At 43.6% G+C, this 19,130-nt stretch overlaps 1 protein-coding gene across 1 annotated transcript in view; it reads left to right on the top strand.

Moving 5' to 3' along the window:
- The first annotated feature begins 9,060 nt into the window (after positions 1-9,060).
- The window catches only part of col5a2a (collagen, type V, alpha 2a), a 37,075-nt gene continuing 27,005 nt past the window's right edge, over positions 9,061-19,130 (top strand). Inside the window, exon 1 of the mRNA XM_034562454.1 lies at positions 9,061-9,258. Coding sequence (XP_034418345.1) covers positions 9,171-9,258 — 88 coding nt within the window. The 5' untranslated portion in view covers positions 9,061-9,170. The remainder of the gene's footprint in view (positions 9,259-19,130) is intronic.

Genomic DNA, 19,130 nt, shown 5'->3' with positions numbered 1-19,130 from the left:
AAAGGTGAGAGAGATCATACTCTCATCATGGTCATTAAATATCTATAGCGGCTGCAATATGCAATGCTCTGACTGGACCAAGTTTAGAATGTTATCTTGCATACATTTATATATAACAGATAGCATTTGCAGCACAAACTATCTGTACAATCTGTATATTACCATTTATTATAATATTCTTATTCAAATAAAAATCCTGCTACTTTTCTTTTCACTGCGCTCGTACAGCGGTTACAGCTCATAACGCCGTCGTCTCAGGTAAAAACTGTTAGTTTTAAAAGGCGCTGTTGCCACCGTTAGCACCGTTAGCCTCCGCCATGTTGAGAGCCGTGTGGAGGCAATAGATGTTATAATCTTTAAATAGAATCAATCGTCACACAATGAGGGAAAGGCAATGGAGCAGCAACGCCACTGCTTATCGTTGATTGGATACGCCGCATGTCAATCACCAACGTTCCCAGTCTTCCCTTGAAAGAGAGGCCGACACATCTCACTAAAGAGTTGGATGACCTCCCGAGAGGTCGTCATACTTTCCCCAGTCCGTTGCATGTTGTCTCTCTTTCAGCCGCCGAGATTATCTGACTCGCCACGATGTCATGGGAAACCACAGCTATGACTATTGAGAACTGCCCAAATTATAACGTTATAATTGAAGAACAAAAACAGGGAGAAGCCATTTTCCTTTTACAGTTATGATAATAGATGTCCTCTTCATCTGCCTGCTTTGCTCTTACTGTGTATCTATGTTTTCTTTTGTCCTACATTAAAAATCAATCTTTCAGGGAATTCTTACATAATGAGCACTTTCAATCGTACGAAATATTTTTGTCGAAACCGTCGCTCGCAAAATGCGTAGCGCGACGTTTCCGTCCACCATTTTCCCCTCCTCGTGCCTCTCAGGCTCCTCCGTCTGGAAAGTAAACAAATGTCTGAGTCCGGCACTCGAAGGCAAGACTTCCATCCCCCCTCAAAGATAACTGGCCAATGACTCATGCTCAGCGGGCCTCGGCCTTCCTCACATTTTCCACGAGGTGCAAATCATTTCCCCCACAACCATGTGGAAACCAAAATGTCCACGCGGTTGGACATTAGGCCCACTCTTTTTACGCCACTCTTCTTACTGTGGCTGTTCCAGTTCTCCAGCCTCTACCGCTCATTTAAGGAGGCAAAGAGACAGATAGCAGACGCTGTTCTGCATCAGTGCAACAACCTCCCTTCCTGAAGCTAGCTCTTAAAGAAATGTGAGATCATGATAGATTCATGTGGAGTTATGTGTGTTTTACCATATAGAGTTCCCATTGTTTCCTGATCCGATGTGAGGTCCTTGGGACAGGGATGTCTTATGTGTGCAGATTGTAAAGCCCTCTGAGGCAAATTTGTGATTTTGGGCTATACAAAACTGAATGGAAAATGTAATTGTTCTGATGCTCCATAACCCCCATATTCTGGAAAAAGGTCCCATTGAACCAAAAGTCAATTTATCCTGAAAACAAGTGGCCATGGTTCTGGATATACAGCCTTGCAACAAACAGAAAACACATGGCTAATTATTATGCAGAATTATATCAACGGACCACCTTGATTTGTTGGGCTACTGGGGAAGGCGTGAGCCAAAGACTCATTGGTTGTCGCCATTGTTGGTTGGGTTGGTAAAGTTCAGGCATGAGGAGTGAGATAGGTTAGGTTTAGGGTCGGGCTATCGGGCTGAGTCGAGCGGGTCATGCCTTCGCCATGGAAAGATCTGAGGACATCAGTTTATGTAATAATTAGACATTGTTGCACGGAGAGTTTGTATTTTTTTAGCAATGGGGCCTTGGGAAAATAAGGCGTTTGTCTTCGGGATAACGGGCTGTCGGACAAATGGCCTTAAGCTGCAATGACGTATCTTTTTTAATATTTGGGTTTGGGAATATCGGGCGGTGGCGTGGCACCTCCAACCAGGGCCTCTGATAAGCGACTGCCAGAAGGTCAGTTTCAGTAGATTTTTGTTATCAACCTCAATAAAAGGTCATCATCCATCTTGCAGATAGAGGTGCAGGTTTCTTCATTGTCTCTCAATGTTACATCATAAATGTGTGGTTGCAATAATGGTCTCCAGCACATACTGGACACACGCTGGAGACCGAATGTCTTTCCGTAATGCTCTCCACTGAAGAGAATAAATTTTTTTTTTTGCCATAAATGTGATGCTCTGCTTAATTCCCTCCCACATTACTGAGGAAATCCCTTCCACAGGTCTCGCCTTCCGCCTGGAAGAGCTTTTTCTGAGACACTGACTGATGACTGTTGCGTTATGGCTTCGTTTTCCTCATTTGTCACGCTGCATTCCTATTGGTTCCTCGGTTTGTCGGGACTTGTTCTGATAGCACCTTGACAAACTATTCAAGAGCATTCATCAGGAAATATGTGAATAGGGCAGTGGGGAAAGAAAACAACTAGTTTAAATGAACACATCTACTTGGCTGAGAGGTCCACTCTCTTAAAGGGGCCCATTGCACCTTTCTTGTGAGCTTATATAAACTCTATGTTAAAGTTCGGTGTTACCCACCCACATTGTGTGTATCCATGAGGTCTAACACACTTGTTGAATGCATTTTCCTTCCTCATCAATCATTTACAAAAGCAGTTATTTCATAATTAATTTAAATATTTTTTCTATTTACAAAAAGTGCTCAATGATCAGTGAAAAAACACGGTACCTTAAATCATGGTTGGATTATCAATGGATTCAGCACAATGTCCCTCTCTATCTGCTGCATGTACACCGAGTCTTAATAACTTTTGTAACGTAATAATGTGTCAATAATCTGTGTTTTAAGCAGCGGAGAGGCAAAGTTATAGCTTGGTCGGATTTGGAGGAGACCAAAATGGAGCAAAATGAATGACGTCAAATGAAGTCTCCTGCTGCTTTGTGTCTGCTGGCTGTATACATAGTCGACTATTTACTATTACAGTTTCATAATGTGTTAACGTTGTCTTTTGTGGGCCAAACATCTATTTATGCTATTTTAATTCTTTTTTTAATGGCTGTCGATCCCAAAAGGGTACCGTCTAAAACTAGAGGGGTCTTCATTACTATTATAGATATATGAAAGTTTCTATCAAGCTGGGAAAAAGCCTATTTTTAATCAAACAAATCCATCTTTTCTTCAAGAAATAATTATGTTCCACAATGCATTTACTGACAGAGGGAAGTAAATACACAATACATGAAGATTCAGTTAATTCCGAACATTAACTTGGTCTGTTTTCTTCTTCTTCCAGGAAGACTGAGGAAACAATTCATTTCTCTTGGGGGTAAAGGAAGTTCATCCCTGGGTTCACACTGAGGAGGGCCCCCCCCCCGGCATATAGGTATACGTTTCCGTCACTCATGTGTTTCACGCTCAAAAAAGCTCCCTGAAATCCAGGTAAAGTTTTGAATTACATGTTAAAAGAAGATAATTCGGTGAGAAAACCCCGTTTCATCCTCCGTTACGGTAGGAAAACAAAGATTTAGGTTAAAAAACACACTCTTTATTTTTTCAAAGTGAAGTGTGAAACTCAAAAAAACCATCACAGTAGAAGATACTCTGCAAAGTAGTACAGCTATTGTACCACAATATTACTTGACCCCGAGTGACTCGTTAATCCCATGTGACAATAGAGGATAAGTGCGACGAATCAGGAGGACAGATCTGTCCTTAAGTGGGCTGATTGATATTACAAAAGGGTTATGATCTCATATTCAGATGACAGGCACACGGCTGCTTCTCCAGATCAAATTTACAACTCGTGTAAGAAAGAAGAAAAAAAAAGAAAAGAAATGTTGGTTATTGTTGGACGTGTTGTACCTTTCGATGTGTGTTTGGTTCTGTTAAGAAAATCTGATTTTCCTTGTTTCAAGTTGTCTCTTGTTATTGTCTCTGTTTCATTGGCGTGTGTGTGTGTGTGTGTGTGTGTGTGTGTGTGTAAGGGGGAGGGGGTGCAAAATGACTTTAGCAGATGAGCCAAGGCCATGAATCTGCATGTGCTCGAAAAAAAGCAGGGGAGAGAGTCATCAGAGCCTTGGCCGAGACTCCGGCTTAGTTTGAAGTGAAGGGAGGATGGTTAAAGCACGAGGGGGAGATAGCACGGACAGTTTTCCGCTGTAGGAAGTCCGCTCACATGCTTACATTGCCAGAGAGTATCTTGTCGAGACTCTCTGCCCGTTTCTCTTTTGAGTTCTTTCACTTTCAGTGCAACACAGCTCAGGTTTTGTGTGATTTTTTGTAACGCCGGGCATCATCCGGATCAATCTTCACAATACAAAACATTTCCATCCACACAATGAGCTCTTTTGGGAACGTGTATCTCAAGTTGCCTAAACTACCTTCCAGCTCTGTTTACTCTGGCGTGAGCTGGAAAAAACACTCCTGTTTACAACTGGCCCTAAACACAGCACCGGGCTCTTGAAGGGGAGCTTGTGCCAACTCCGTTGCACGTCCACTAAGAAGTGCTTATTTGTCCCACTGACAGGCTCAGATTGTTATTATAATTTGCAGACAACATTATGGAAACGACTCTAAAGAGAATTATTGTGCTTTTTCTTTTCCTTTTTGCTAGATCCGGTCTGCTAGTTGTCTGTGTGTCTTGCACGGAGAAGTCCCTGAAATCTTATGTTGCATTGCCATTGTTGAAATCAGTATATAATGGCATTGTATGTAAGGAGAACTTTGGCCAGAAATCTTTTGCAGAATTGTCCAATAATATTCTTGCTTTTGATGCTCTTATAATCACAGTTTCATCTTTTTAAGATGGTCTCTAAAGGTTTTTTGGGAAAAGTGCTATTATGATTATAATAGTACAGCTCAGAGTGTAATATTTACAACAATTATATGAACAACTCTGTGTGATTGTTGGACTTCACCATATATACAACATGGAGGTCTGACTTTTACAATAGGCTCCATGTGCATCCCATCTGCTCCAACGTTGCCCCCCTAGGGGGGTCCAGTTTAGGGGGGTCCAGTTTACAAGAAAGTAACAGAAGTCAGAGGATTTCTGCCTCGCTGATAGTAATGTGATCTTTGAAAACCCTCGGTCGAAGTTAGTCCTTGGTTACAGCTACTTTGTCCGAGCAATGGTGAGGTAATGGCTGCTGATAGTGTGTGAGCTCTGTCTGCAGGGCCTGTTTATTGCAATATTTTGGCAGGCGTAGCCTCCAGAGACTTAAATCTGGACTGAAACAGAGAATGGAAAATGTCTAAAGTCATTTGGGACCGTATTAAAGAAGCACCCCTATGTCTGCCAATACCATCATGCACAGCTGTAGCATGGTGCTAATGCATGTAGCATTAGCCTAAAGACCAACATTTAGCATTTTAGAACAACTTTTAGATATGCATGCTGTTTTAGCTGTTCTAGAAGCATGACTTACCCTTTTAAAAGTGTTTTTTTTATTTATTAAAAACTGTATCCAACATCACTGCACTGTAACTGTTTTTCAGTCATTTCAACATCACATTGGAGTATGAGAATGTGTGAAGTATGCAGTGAGTTACAGAACCGCAGTCAATAGGAGGAGTTTAATACTCTGGGGGGGAAATGGAGGATGATGTCAGTTGTGCCATAGCAGAGTTTTTTTATTTTCCTCCTCCGACAGCAGTTTTATCCGTTGCTATGCAACAGCTTCTGTGGGCTGTTGTCAGTGTCAAGTATTTGTCACAGTTCATTGGTGACTTGTAACTATTAAATGTTGCATGAACTTTGTGTGAATACATTCAAACCTAATACATAAATGGGCGACTGTAGGTCAGTGGTTAGCAGGTCCGTCTTTCAATCAGGGGGTTGGTGGTTTAATCCCCGCCCTAGTCGATGTGTCCTTGAGCAAGACACTTAACCCTGAATTGTTCCCTGTAGCTGTTCTACAGTGTATGAATGTAACATGATTGTCAGTTGCTTTTTTTGTTCAGTGAACCAGTGCGATGCTAACTTGAGGGGGTTGGGCCTACACAAATAAATCATCCCTGTACCATTCTGTAGCGGTGTGTGTGTGTGTGTGTGTGTGTGTGTGTGTGTGTGTGTGTGTGTGTGTGTGTCACAGTCTAAGTTTTATTAAGACAGGAAGCAAAGCTGGATATAAATCTCAACCCCCCCCCCCCCCTCCGGAAAGGTGAATCAAAATAACCCCTTCTCTCTTTTGAATTACTGTGAGTGATGACAGCATAATCTTCGTAACTGTGCCTTTCATGTAAAAGGAAACCAGGAGTTGGTGATTGATCCGCTGCCTATCAGATGGGAATCGCCCACGACGTAGATGCACGCTGCGCGCGCAAAAGCCTCCGCTTCATGAACAGCATTGGATTCATGCTAACGTTGCCCGTTGTGTTAGTGGTAAAAGTGCTTAGCTAGAAAAGTGCACTGAGCAGAGTGCAGACCTGCGTCTGTAACGACCACCGCTGCAATGTTTGATAGAATGAATCCAAACCACAGATGTTGCCCGTCTAGACAGCGAGCGTGTCAGAAACGCGTTCCACACGCATGTAGTATGCGCTCTCGGTTTTTAATCCGCGTGAGTCATCTGCGCAGTTTAGTCGCCGTTCACTTTGTGATACTTCATGACTGTTCAATGCTTCCTCTGAACAGAAAACTCTCAGTCCTGCTGTGTGTTTAGTTCTGTTAGCTGTTAGCTTAGTCGCCGTTAGCTTAGTCGACGTTCACTTTGTGACGCTTCATGACTGTTCGATGCTTCCTCTGAACAGAAAACTCTCAGCCCTGCTGTGTGTTTAGTTCTGTTAGCTGTTAGCTTAGTCGCCGTTAGCTTAGTCGCCGTTAGCTTAGTCGCCGTTCACTTTGTGACGCTTCATGACTGTTCGATGCTTCCTCTGAACAGAAAACTCTCAGTCCTGCTGTGTGTTTAGTTCTGTTAGCTGTTAGCTCAGTTAGCCAAACGCACCGAAGGACTCTGCTAATGGCTAACTAGCTCTCCAGCTACCGACTAAAGAGGATGCTTCTAGTCATAAATGAACACAAAACAAACGTATTAAGCTGATGGGTTAGATAACAAATAGCCAGGCACACTGGCTCCGACTGCAGTTACCTTGTTTACTTCCCAATAAATCTGTTCAAAAGCTATAGTTTGAATACAGATTCGAGCAGCTTCCTTCCCTTTGGCAACATTCGCCCTAAATGACCAAATCTTTTGGCAAACAGGCTGCGTATTTGCAGTGTCCTGATGTTTTCCCCATTTTCCACCAATGTTTCCACAGAAAGAAACGGATGCGTCTTGGGTGTCTTACTCAGAGGATTGGCTGACCTGGTTTGTGGGCGGGGCCCAACAAGAAAACAGCTGTCTTTTTCATTAGCTCTGCTCTAGTCTCTTGTACTCCCCTCCCCTCTCTCTCTCTATGCACACACACACACACACACACACACCTTGTCTGATGGAGAACATCGCAGCACACAGCTGTTTCCTGTCTAATTTTCCCAAAAATGATTAAATGGCTTCTCCGCGAGGCATTTCAGTGACTTACAGATTCATTCGCGTCTTTTTGGGAGGTAAAGCAATGGCTCATCATTCCAAGGAGTCTCAAATTAAGAGTTCACTAATAACTGTATATGTCTATAGCCAGCCCGGCCTCCTAAAAATGATGTTCCCGTACAACGAAACTGCACTGTGAATTATGTTTTTTAAGGGAAACTGATTGTGTGCTTTTGATGTAGATCGGTCAAAAATCGAATGGGAAGGCGTTTGAATAGCAAGACATTTCCACGTGTCATTAATTACGCCTTCTAACACTTTTCCGCGTGTCATTTAATGCACCGTCATTACCGTGAAACGGTCATGGTTATGTGCAGGCATCGAAAACTACTTAGTTAGGTCTAGAATGAATGTCTTTATGAAAGGTTTGGCTTTAAATAAGAACATAAACTGAGTAAAATATGTACGGAGTCAACAAAACAGGAAAGACGCGTCACCAACAGCAACACTTTGGGATGTCGGTCTTGGACACCAGTACCATGGTTCGACCCATCTTTCCATCCCCTCCCAAATGCAGTGTGTCACTCACATTTTACACTACGTCACCGGTTCAGAGTGTAGCATATTCACACGTGTGCTTTTTACATTGCAGTCAGCCATATTGGATTTTGGAAGAACATGGAACATTGTGTCAACTTTGAAAACTACATCTTATGTCAGTGTACGATATATCCCATTAAGAAACTTTGTAGAACGCGCCATTGCAGGATTGTTTAGTAATCTATATTATTGATTTCTAGTCTGGTATCAGTGCTGTAGGAGGAGTCCAGGTCCTCGCCATGAGTCAAGAGGTGTTGACCCCAGATTTTTTTCCTCTAAATGTACACTCTGGAATCCATGACCACCTATCCAGGCCTGACCACCCACAGGGACTGTCACACTCACTTCAGATTGCTTTCCATCTCTCTTTTCTACACTTCCAACCGTTCAAGACATTTGACATTTAATAACCAAAACAAAAATCGACGGGCGATCTCCGTACGCTCCAATTTACTGGACGACAATTCCCCATCAGAAAACAGTGTAGTTATAAACTCTATTCTTACTTTTTAATTGCCCAGTAAAGAGTGATTCTGAGCTCGGTGTGTGTGTCTTGTTCGGTGCCTTCAGAGACAGCAATAAAACAGCAGTTTTTACAATCGAGCTTAGGCCGACCACTTCTGAAGGCAAAAGAAAAATAATCTGTGACACCTCCCAATTAAAGTCATTTTTTCCTTTTATCTTTTTTCCCCTTTGCATCTTCCACCGTGAGTTACAAACTATTGCATCGAGAGATAGCCAGAGAGAACAAAAAAGAACCGCTGGAAAAGAATGAGGACTTGTGAACATGGGTGTAGTTCTCCCACAGCCACAAAAGCCTGAGAGGAGGATGGTTATGGGAGAGGGCTGACAAAAGGGGGAGGAAAATTAGGCTGGCCAGCATTCTTCTCATTTAAAGCTGTAACTACACACACACACACACACACACACACACCAAAAAAAAAAAAAAAAACGCTCACGCAGTCTGGGCTGGGTCTGCTTGCTGCTTACAAGGAGAGGCACTCTTGTACTCATGGTGGTGCAGTGATAACCTGAGTGATTTTACATTTTTCTTCTTTTCATCCTTTTTTTTTTTCTTCCCCCCTTCGCTTCACGCACAAGGAAGGCTCATGTCTTTTTTATAGACACGATGAGCACCGTGCATATAAGGACTTTTCTTTTTCTGGTAGTCTCCGTGGCTCAAGTCTTGATTGTTACAAGTCAAGATGCGACCAGTGGTAAGTGGAACCCCCCTCTGCTGTCTTTATTTGTAAACTCCTGATTGCCATTGAGTACAATGTGTGAAGGTGGATCCCTGGGAGTTCCCTTTTGCTTCCAAGTTTTTCAATTCCCTTGTTTTTGACTGGGTTTTTTTGACAGAAAGTATGCTTTTTGATTAAGGGACGACGCATTTTCTTTTTGCTAACTTAATATTGTTCATTTCCTACAGCCTGCTGTTGTGACTTCTCCTGGTGCACGACCTCATTTGTTTCACTTTTCAAAGACGACTGCATGGAACATGTATGTCGGATCCCTGGCGTGGGACGATTGAGACAAACCGTGTGTGTTTATTGAAGACTACAGCTTAGAGAAGATTTAAAAGATACGAGAGCGGCTCTAATGTGGATTATCTGCAATTTTCTAAACAAGCCCCCCCGCCCGACCCCCGTATGTAAGCAAACATCTGTCTGTGATTGCAAGTGATGTCACCCTCAGGCACTGCAAATGTGCAGAGGTAGGGGAAATGAGCACCATTTTGTGGGTTTTTTTTCTTCTTTTTGCATTTACCCCCCCATGCGCTACCCCCGCCACTTTTGGAGCCTTCATTAAGTGTTTCCACAAACTATCTTCTTCCCCCCTCGAGGCTAACGTTGCACATCTGCAGAAAGCATTTTCAGCACCGGAGCGGACTTGGCGCGTTAATTCAGGCCAGATGTGAGGAGACATGAGAAAAAAAGGGGGGAGGGGGAGGGGGGGAGATGCCTGTCGGGGTTCTCCGGGTCACTCCGTGTTCTGTGGGGGGAGGGTGGGGGTTATGCCGGTGTCTTCCAACAGCTGGAACACCTGAGTGTTCTTGTTTTACTTGAACTCCCCCCTCCCCCCCCCCTTCTCTTTCAGCGGGGAGTGTTTGATCTCTTGTGTCGTCACGGGGACCGTGTTGTTCCCACACATGACGTCATGGGGCCCACGGCGAGCACTGGAAAGTCCATTTTGATGGGCCCCCTGGTGGAGTGTGGAGTTATGCAGAGATGTTTATTTATTTTTTTAAACCTTTCGTTTCCCCTTTTTAAGTTCTTTCTTTTACACAAGGTCATTAACTGAAATGAGTCTCTGAGTTCAATTTCACATGAAGCACGAGACAGTCGGGGCGATAGCGTGGCGCCGCCTAGAGCGCCGCCCTGTGGTGAATGCACCATCGGGGGCGTCGCAACTCTTTAATTGTGTGCTGAAAAAAAGGTAGAAAAAAAAGACATTTGACCACATCGCAGTTAAAAAGCTGGAGACGGCGAAAGAAGAAGAAGCGACTGCACCGAACACCAGGAGGGGAATTAAAAAAAAAATCGGTTGCATGTTTGTGTTACGCACGTCATCGTCGAAGAAGCTCGTCTTTGTTCACGTGCAATCAGCACGGCGATCAATGGCCGCTTCTTTTCCATGGAATAGTGAGGCCAGACTGCCTTTTGACCAAATAAAAACAGTGGAAAGTTCATGGTTTTTGGTAGACTGAGGGAAAATGTGGTTCACCGGCGCGTCCAGACAATGCACATGTGTGAGGGGGAGGGGGGGGGGGGGGGTTAAAGGCTTGTTCCACACAATGACCAGTTGGTCTTGTATGGAATGTTTTTTAATGCCATTTTTACATAGAATAGAGAAATATGCTCACCAACTAATTAATACGCAGCATGAGACTCGCTCTTCACCTCCAAAACGAATGTTGTGTTAAACCATAGCGCCGCTGGGATTTCGCGTACACACCCATGGTTACAATTACCAGTGTTTAAGCCATTTAATTGGGCACTTCTTTTTTTATATGAAAAATAAAACTTCTAATTGAATGCGGTTGGATGTTGATGAAACTACGTGATTGCCAGCAGACTCTCTGCAGACTCATCGACTCCATTTTGAAAGTATCTCCTGAAGAATAAGTCAGCAAGGCCGTGGAGGTTATTGGAAAGAATTACGGTGCTTTTGAAGACTGCTTTTAAAGCAAATGTTGGATTTTTTGGAGTTAATACATCCATACGCCTCGAAAATTAAAGTCACATGGCATGAGGCTGCACATGTGTGGAAAGTTGGCAAACGAGATCAAGGAGCCGACTTTTCAGCTCACCGTGTGGAAACGGTGACGCCGGTGTGTGGATCACCGGAGTGAAGGTGTCGAACACTCCCCCGCACAGAAAACGTGCGTCCTGTTTTTGGAAGAGCCAGAATGTGTTTAAATAGTATTCAGGGTGAGGTGTATGGGATGCGAACATGGAAAAAGAAAGAGAAACAGCGATAGATCACTGACAAAAAGTGTGTGTGTGTGTGTGTGTGAGTGAGTGTGAGTGTGTACACTACCCCTCCAGATGCTGACATGGCTGTAAAACATGTCACTTAGCGCCTTTACATCAAAGAGCAAACTGTCTTTGTGAAACCAGTGGATTACTTCAGTTTGGGAGCAGAGTTGCATTTATGGCTCATCATAACCAGACTTTTCATCATAACCCCCCCCCCCCCCAAAAAAAAAATCAACTCAAGACGTTTTTTGTTTTTTTTTCCCATCTCTGAGAGAAACGGACGAGCAGAAAAGTCAAAATCCGCTCCGAATCAACAAAAAAAAAAAAAAAACTACGTGAAGTCACTCTGTCTTTCCAAATTGGTTCCAGTTGTTGTTGCCACATCACTGACATCGCGTCAAATGGGCTGTTTTCTACCAACGCTGGAACGTCCAAACATGTGAACTCAACCAGGTCCACAGACGGACTCGATTGGAAACACATGCTGCATTTTTGAGCAATGACTTGATTACACGCCTCTTTTCTTCCACAGTCAAAGGGGGTCGGGCCTCACCGGATTGTACATTGTCTTGAGTTACACGTCGGAGGGAGGCAACATTTTTTTCAGTCGTCTGGCGGGGGCGGGGGCGGGGGGGAACCTGAAATGTCTTTTGGTGGCACAGACAACGGAGTTGATAGACTCCCCATTCCGATGGTGCCATGTGAGGACTGCTCCTTGGGAACTACTTAGAAACCAAATCATATCAGTCAGCAAATGGAGGCTTGGAGTGTGTGTGTGTGTGTGGGGGGGGGGGAGGGGGGGGGGGGGGGGATCTCTTCCAGATGTTGAAATAGTCTCTTTGGCAGTATTTGGAAGATATATACAAAAAAAAAAACATCTTAGCCTTGAGTATAGAGCAGGATGTCAACTGGCTGATACATAACCATGTCAATATTAGCTTTTGGGGGACTTGAGCATTGGGTGGATGTGGGACTTTCTGGCTTGATGGTTTGCCTAAAGAGTTACACCGAACACCTCGGCAGGTTCAAGTTAAAGTGACTATTTGTTCAAAAGCTATGCAATTATGCCCCCCCCCCCCCCCCCCCCCACGTGACGGGCTTCCTGGCCCTTGATTGGCACTTAGTCACCAAATCTGCCCTGTCATCCTGGCAGCCCGTCCCTGTGGGAGGATGACAGGACGGGGTTTGGCATCCCCGAGTGTATAAGTGTCTTATTTTTCATTCTAATTAAGAATGGGCCAGAACTGCATACTAATCACACGACTTTTGCTTAATGAACTTCATTCATTACTGAATGATTCATGCTGTTTACTGTAGACACTGAACACCGTCAATGTAGGGGAAAAAAAGTTCAAGATGAATGGAAACACATAAGGTTCACATAAGAAGTTCAACTTTTTCCGAAGTTTGAAAAAAATGACCCCGATGATGTCATCAAGGTTCTCTGACCTTGGGCTACAGACTACAGACTACAGACAGAAACGCCAATGGATGTGTGAGGTTTGAAAGAAGTGGGCATACGTGAGGCAATGAGCTGAAGAAAGATTATCCTGTTGCATCATGGGACATGTAGGATCAAGTTTTTTGTAGCTTGACCCACACTAAGGTCAAAAAAGATACGCTGCTTCATTCGTGTCTCTCATTCATGTCCATCTCGTTTATGGAAGTGCAGTACTACATTGTTTGATTTAATTTAAAGTCATTTAGGCGAACAATAGCTCTCTTAACATTTAAAAAGTAATACTCTCCGAATGCCAGAAAAGCAAACATGGCCTTTGAGAAAGCCGGCCGTCATACAGCGAGTGTTGCTACAGCTGGTTGTAGTTTTTCCAGAAGATCAGGAGGTTTGTTTTTTGGAGTTTATCCTCTGTGTGTTGGCAGATCTCAGCGTAATATAGCACTATTTCAAAGGCTGATGTAATTGCTTTAAATCTTCCAATTTCACGAGATGGTACGTCCCATCTGGGAACCTTTCTCTCTGTGGTCAAGTGCTTCTGGCCAGGCAATGATTCAGCAAAAATCAGATTACGGTTGCTGTTGATTGATTTGTTTTTGTCAGTAGTCCTTTCACGATAACTACTTTTAATCGTCTGTTGTTGTTTCCACATCCTTTCAAAGAACAATGAACTGTTACCTCTCAAAAAATAGTCTAAATAAATGAAACGTAGATGAAAAAAACCACACAATCTGGAGAAAATGGACTCTTGGAAATACCCAATGTTTGCACAATGCCCAAGTCTCATAAAGATAATAATAACGGTGGTGTTCTTTCACCATGATGGCTAAAGTGTTGGTGACAATCCTATGTAAACAAACAGAAAGGTCGATGTAGAGGTCAGCGAAGGATGATCGAGGTCATGTCCAAACAGAGAGATAATAGGAGCATAAGTTTTCTCCTTGTAAATTCTTTAAAAAAAAACGTTGACGTTGTCCGTTGGTCCGCTTCTGAAGCACAACTTGTCTGAATGCCACAACATGGTGACCGTCGGCCATAATTGCAGGTTTTGGTCAGACCGAAATTCTAAGTTGTAGCTCGGTTGTGTACATTACAGCTGCAGAGGGCGAACGAGTGGAGGAAACATGGCCGACGACACTCAACAATGCGGCCATGAGATATGTTCAGGCTCTTGACAACCCCGTCGCAAAGAAAAGGAAATCACATTTCTGCAGTGTGATTTTCTTGATTGTGGGTGATGGATGCCCTGACTTTGGATTGGACACCATATTTTTGGGACTCCACTCGTTCACCGTTATGTACTCCCACATTTCTCTCAGAACAGAGCGGATCCCTGGCGAAAACTCATCATTATAATGAATGTTCAACTGCCTTTTATGGTACAAACGTAGATTATCTCCAAGGGGCTCATGTTCGGAAGGAAAAAATGAAGTTTAGTAGAGTTCCAGCGCACATAGTGATGGAGTCTTTACCGTGAAACACTGCCAGAACCTCAGATGTTCCTTGAAATGTCTCCTACTACGAAACTCAGTTAATTTGCAAAGCAGATGCATGAACAGCTTCAGTCCTGAAGGGATTCTAGGTACTTATAAACCTTTTTTTTGTTCATTGGAAAATGGGCATTGCTCCTTCAGTTCTCCGCATGACACACTCAGAGTGATGTCCAGCGGAGAAGTAAGTCGTACAGGGATGAGAATGGTCCATTCTTTTCACACAATGTGAGTCTGTCTCTAGACCACCGGCTGCAATGTCCAGTCAGGGTTTCCTCCGAACAGAGTCGCTCTCACACGGAGCCAGACCAATGAGACGTGGAAATGTCGGCTCGTATCCGGTGACTCATGGCTACCGTTTAACCCGTGGGGGGGGCGATTTCACCAAAACGGGGGGAATAAACCTGCTGCAGAGACGTGTCGGGCTTTGAGTGAGTTAAAGTGGGCAAAAAGCAAAATATTTCAACCCCAAAAACTGCCAGCTTTAAAATCCTACTGGTAGGAATTAAATCAAAAATATAATCGAATTAAAGCAAAGCAACAGGAGTTTTCCCAATGAAAGAGCATCCTGCAGAATAACCTTGTGATTGCTGTGTTACAAGTGGGTCACGCCAGTCTCTATTTACCTTCACCTGAGTCAGATCTGGTAATTAGAGGCTTCTAGTCTTGCTGTCCATTGGATCTCGTGCCCCCTCTGGTTCCTGAGCCGTTCACTGATGTGGCCCGTGGCATTCAGTGGGTTGAGCTTCAAACATAGGATAAGACCGGAAAGGAGGGACCTTCACTTCATCATAACTTCATAGCTATCATAAGGGGGGGGGGGGGTTGAAAGAGAAAGGAAGAGGAAGATGAGGATAGAGGAAGAGGATTAGAGCTGGAATCTATAAAGGAGGAGAAAAAGGGAGAGAGAAAAAAAAAAAGAGCAAGAATGTGAAAGGGTGTGGAGGAGGCTACAATGGGGGAAGCCCAGAGGATCGTTTGGTCTCTAGTCTCATTCTCGACCCCCCCACCCACCCCTCCCCTTGCTCTTCACAATACAATATTCAGACTCCGGCACAGGAAGTCATGTCGAACTGGAATCTCCTCTGGAAAAGCATTCGTGGTCAAAAGATAAGACGAAACTTGAGAGTACAACTTTTTTTTTTTATGTTTTGAACTCTTTGAGCGCCAATGCCTTCTACTTCTACTTCTACCCATGAGCAAGTACAACAACAAGGGTTCCCCATGAGTGAAGCACATGCAATGGAGGCAAAGGAAAGACACGTTGCAAACCGGTGGTTGGAGTCCGTCTCCTCGGGAAGACGTTTCTAAGGCTCACCCAGCTGTTGATGACATGCAGCTGGTAGTCGGGACTAGGGAGGAGTTTCAGAGAGTCCACTGCAGCACATCTGCCAAGTTAAAATCCTCTGCTGGCCACTGCTCGCATTGTTACAGTGTGTTGTTTGGTTTTAATGTCACGGACACCCCGTCATACTTTATCTCTGCAAAGAAATACAGAGACAGAGAGAGAGAGAGAGAGAGAGAGAGAGAGAGAGCATCTACTAACATACACTAACCCAATTAATGACCATCCAGCTGCTGGTTATCAGTGACAGCACTTATTGCAAAGATGGCCAAAATGAACCTCTTTCCTCTTCTCCAGTACTCGTTACACTGAGTTGACGTTGCAGTCGCAGAATGACCTGGAAGGGACTCGCGGACTCGTCGGTTCGTCGGCCCGAAAAAAAACTAAAGTGTTTTTTTTTCCGTCTGTGGCGTCGCATCGATTTTTTTTTGCGCCGGCTGAATTTTTTTATGCAACCTTTTTTCCAAAATGGCGGTCTGCGTGGCCGCTGCTTTTGCTTGACCTCGGCGACCTCCCACGAGGTGCATCGTAACAGTGCCCTTCTGACCTCATCACCTCTCTCTCTCTCTCTCTCTCTCTCACAAAAAAAGATTGCAGGCTGCCTCAAACTTCAAGGCCTCCATTCAGCAATAAAGAGAAAGTGATAAATTATAATAAAAAGTGAGGCGTTGACCCTCCTCTCCAGCTCCTTTTCTGTGCTCACTTATTTTTGCCATTATGAACCACAGCTATCTCTGGGTTCCCAATGAGGGTAAAAGATGTTTAAGTGACATCTGCTCGCCTGCTGTTCGCTTTACAGATTTCAGTCTGCGGCAACGTCGGCTTTGTGTGTGCGTTTGAGTTTTCAGGACAGAAACCCATTTGGGAGATTGCATATCTGTAAATACAATCAACTCGCATAACGAGCAGTGTTTAAAAGAAAAAGAGAAAAACCTTTGTTGTGGCATTAAACCCCTAACCATTACAATTTCTATGTATTCCTTAAAACCCCTTCAAACATATAAAGGTTCAAGTGAAATAAGTCATTATTACAATTATCGATCATTATTATCAATGATAGAATGTAAGGAACATTACATTAAGTTGACCGTGGGTTTAAGGCCTTTTTTAAGGGGATAAGGGGAGTCGGGCCCTTCACTGGTTGCTCCAAGTGGAACTTATGGGACATTTTGGGACTTAAACATAAATAATTTCAAGCTTTTCACCTCGCAGGCCAGTTGAAAATGTAAATATTTATGGCAAAAACATCCTCTGCATGATAAAGCGTACGCTGGTGTCGTGGCCTGGCGGGTTGCATCATTTCTCTGAGCTTTGAGAAGAAGATAAAATAGAAAAAGAAACAAACAGAACACCAACGGTGGGGTGGTGGGGGGGGGGGGGGGGGGGGAACAGAGGAGTGTGGAGGAAAAGTCCAAAAAGAGGGTAGTGTGCTTTGATAGGGATGAGGAGTGTTGGACGGGGATATGAGGAAAGAGGAAGCTAATGCGAAAAGGAAAAGTGGGATTTAGAACGGAGCCATTTGGTCTGAGCGGCGCTGAGGTCAGAAGAAATGTGGATCTCTCTTGCCTTTGGGGTTTGCTCCTCACCACCAGAACGCCTCATAAAACTACCCAAAGTCCTCCATGCGTATTCCATCGGCATGACGACCGTTAGAAATGATCCCGATTTCACATTTTAAGGCCTCTTGTTCGACCGGTGTTTGTCCGATGAGCGAGATGTTCGCGAGAGAACAGGGAGACGTCTTCTTTCTTTGCACTTGGAGAAGGGGCGAACAGATGCAACGTGATGGGGGTTTGCAGACGGCTCCACAGTGCCGAGCATTTCGTTTTAAAAAAAAAAATGATTTAAACTGTCGGCCCGGCCAGATGTTTTCTGATTCAGGCCCCGTGTTTCACCGCGCACGTCATTACCGAATTTCATGCCGAGGTTATGAGATGAGAATCTCTGAGATCACCGCCCGTTGAGAGATGACTATTTAAAGTGACGGCGTCAGCAGTTTTTCGTACGTGGAAAGTAGCTCGAATGGAAACTGTCGACAGCGACGTCTGTGGATCGTCAACAGTAACTTGGACACTGTGTCTTTTGCCTTTTTTTTTTTTATTTTTTATGATTTGAATACGAAGCAACAGGCTGTATATTTAGTACATCATTATAAAGTAATGGAACGGACAGATTTGCTACTAACAGAGTTTTAATGACTCTTTAGAGCACTTCAACCACACGTTGTTGTTGTTGTTGTAGTTGCTACTTGTTGCCATATTTTCTCCACTCACATCGCCAGATATTACATTTAATTTGCATTTAATTGATTTCTTTTTTTAATTACAAAGGCCAGAAACACTATTCTTCATTGTGTTTCCGCTGCGTTTTCAGTCGCATATTGTGCTGAAAACAACATTCCTCTGAGATCCAGCGTTTATTCTTCCACATCTGGCTCTGCGCTCGCTTGATGTGAAACACCGGGCGCTCCGACCTCTTGTATATATTAACGCTCTGCTCGGGTAAACGGGAATGTTTGACGTCACCCATTTTCCTTTTGCTGCATACCTGCTTTTACTTCCACATGTCCAAATGTTAACTGGTTTTTTTTAACACAATATTTATAGTTATTGGAAGCTGACAATAAGTCAGTGGAGATTAAATGATGATTAAGTAGCACCAGCAGGGAAATGTCACTGTTTTATGTCATATGAATATATGGCCAAGCTCTGTATCCATATTACGTGACACGGTAGTTTAATGTGTGTTATAGCAAAATGCACATGTTATTTTGTTGTCTCTTAAGTGGTCTTCATAAGGCAAGGCAAGTTTATTTTTATAGCACATTTCAATTCAAAGTGCTTCACATAAAAGGATCAAAACATAATGCGAAAGAAAAAAACACGATTTAAAAAACAATTAAGAACATTCATTAAAACATTTTAAACACTCAGAAAGGAAGAAATATAATAAAAGTTGCAGTGCAATGAAATGCAGTCGTGAGATGCAGTAATTGATTAATATCCTTGAATCTTAATGTCTTCTCCTTCTTGGGTGTTTGTTAGCACCGTTAGCACCGTTAGCCGCTAGCCGGCGGCTCAGACGTCGCCCTGTTGAGACAGAAGATCTCTGGACTCGGCGTTGAGCACCAGGTTTAAGAACCAGAACATAAGGGAACGCTCTCTCGATGGTGTAGACACACACGCGTGTTTACATTCCACGTTTGTTATCATAAAGTAGTGCAAAGTATACGCTATTTAGTAAACAACCTCTGTACGCGCCATGCGTCTGCGACATTAGCGATGCAAAGAGAGAAAAAAAAAAAGGCAAACCTAAAGAG

The sequence above is a fragment of the Cyclopterus lumpus genome, chromosome 21 (genome assembly GCF_009769545.1).
Source record: "Cyclopterus lumpus isolate fCycLum1 chromosome 21, fCycLum1.pri, whole genome shotgun sequence".
In the NCBI taxonomy this organism is placed as follows: Eukaryota; Metazoa; Chordata; class Actinopteri; order Perciformes; family Cyclopteridae; genus Cyclopterus; species Cyclopterus lumpus.
This window is presented reverse-complemented; position numbering and strand designations above follow the sequence as displayed.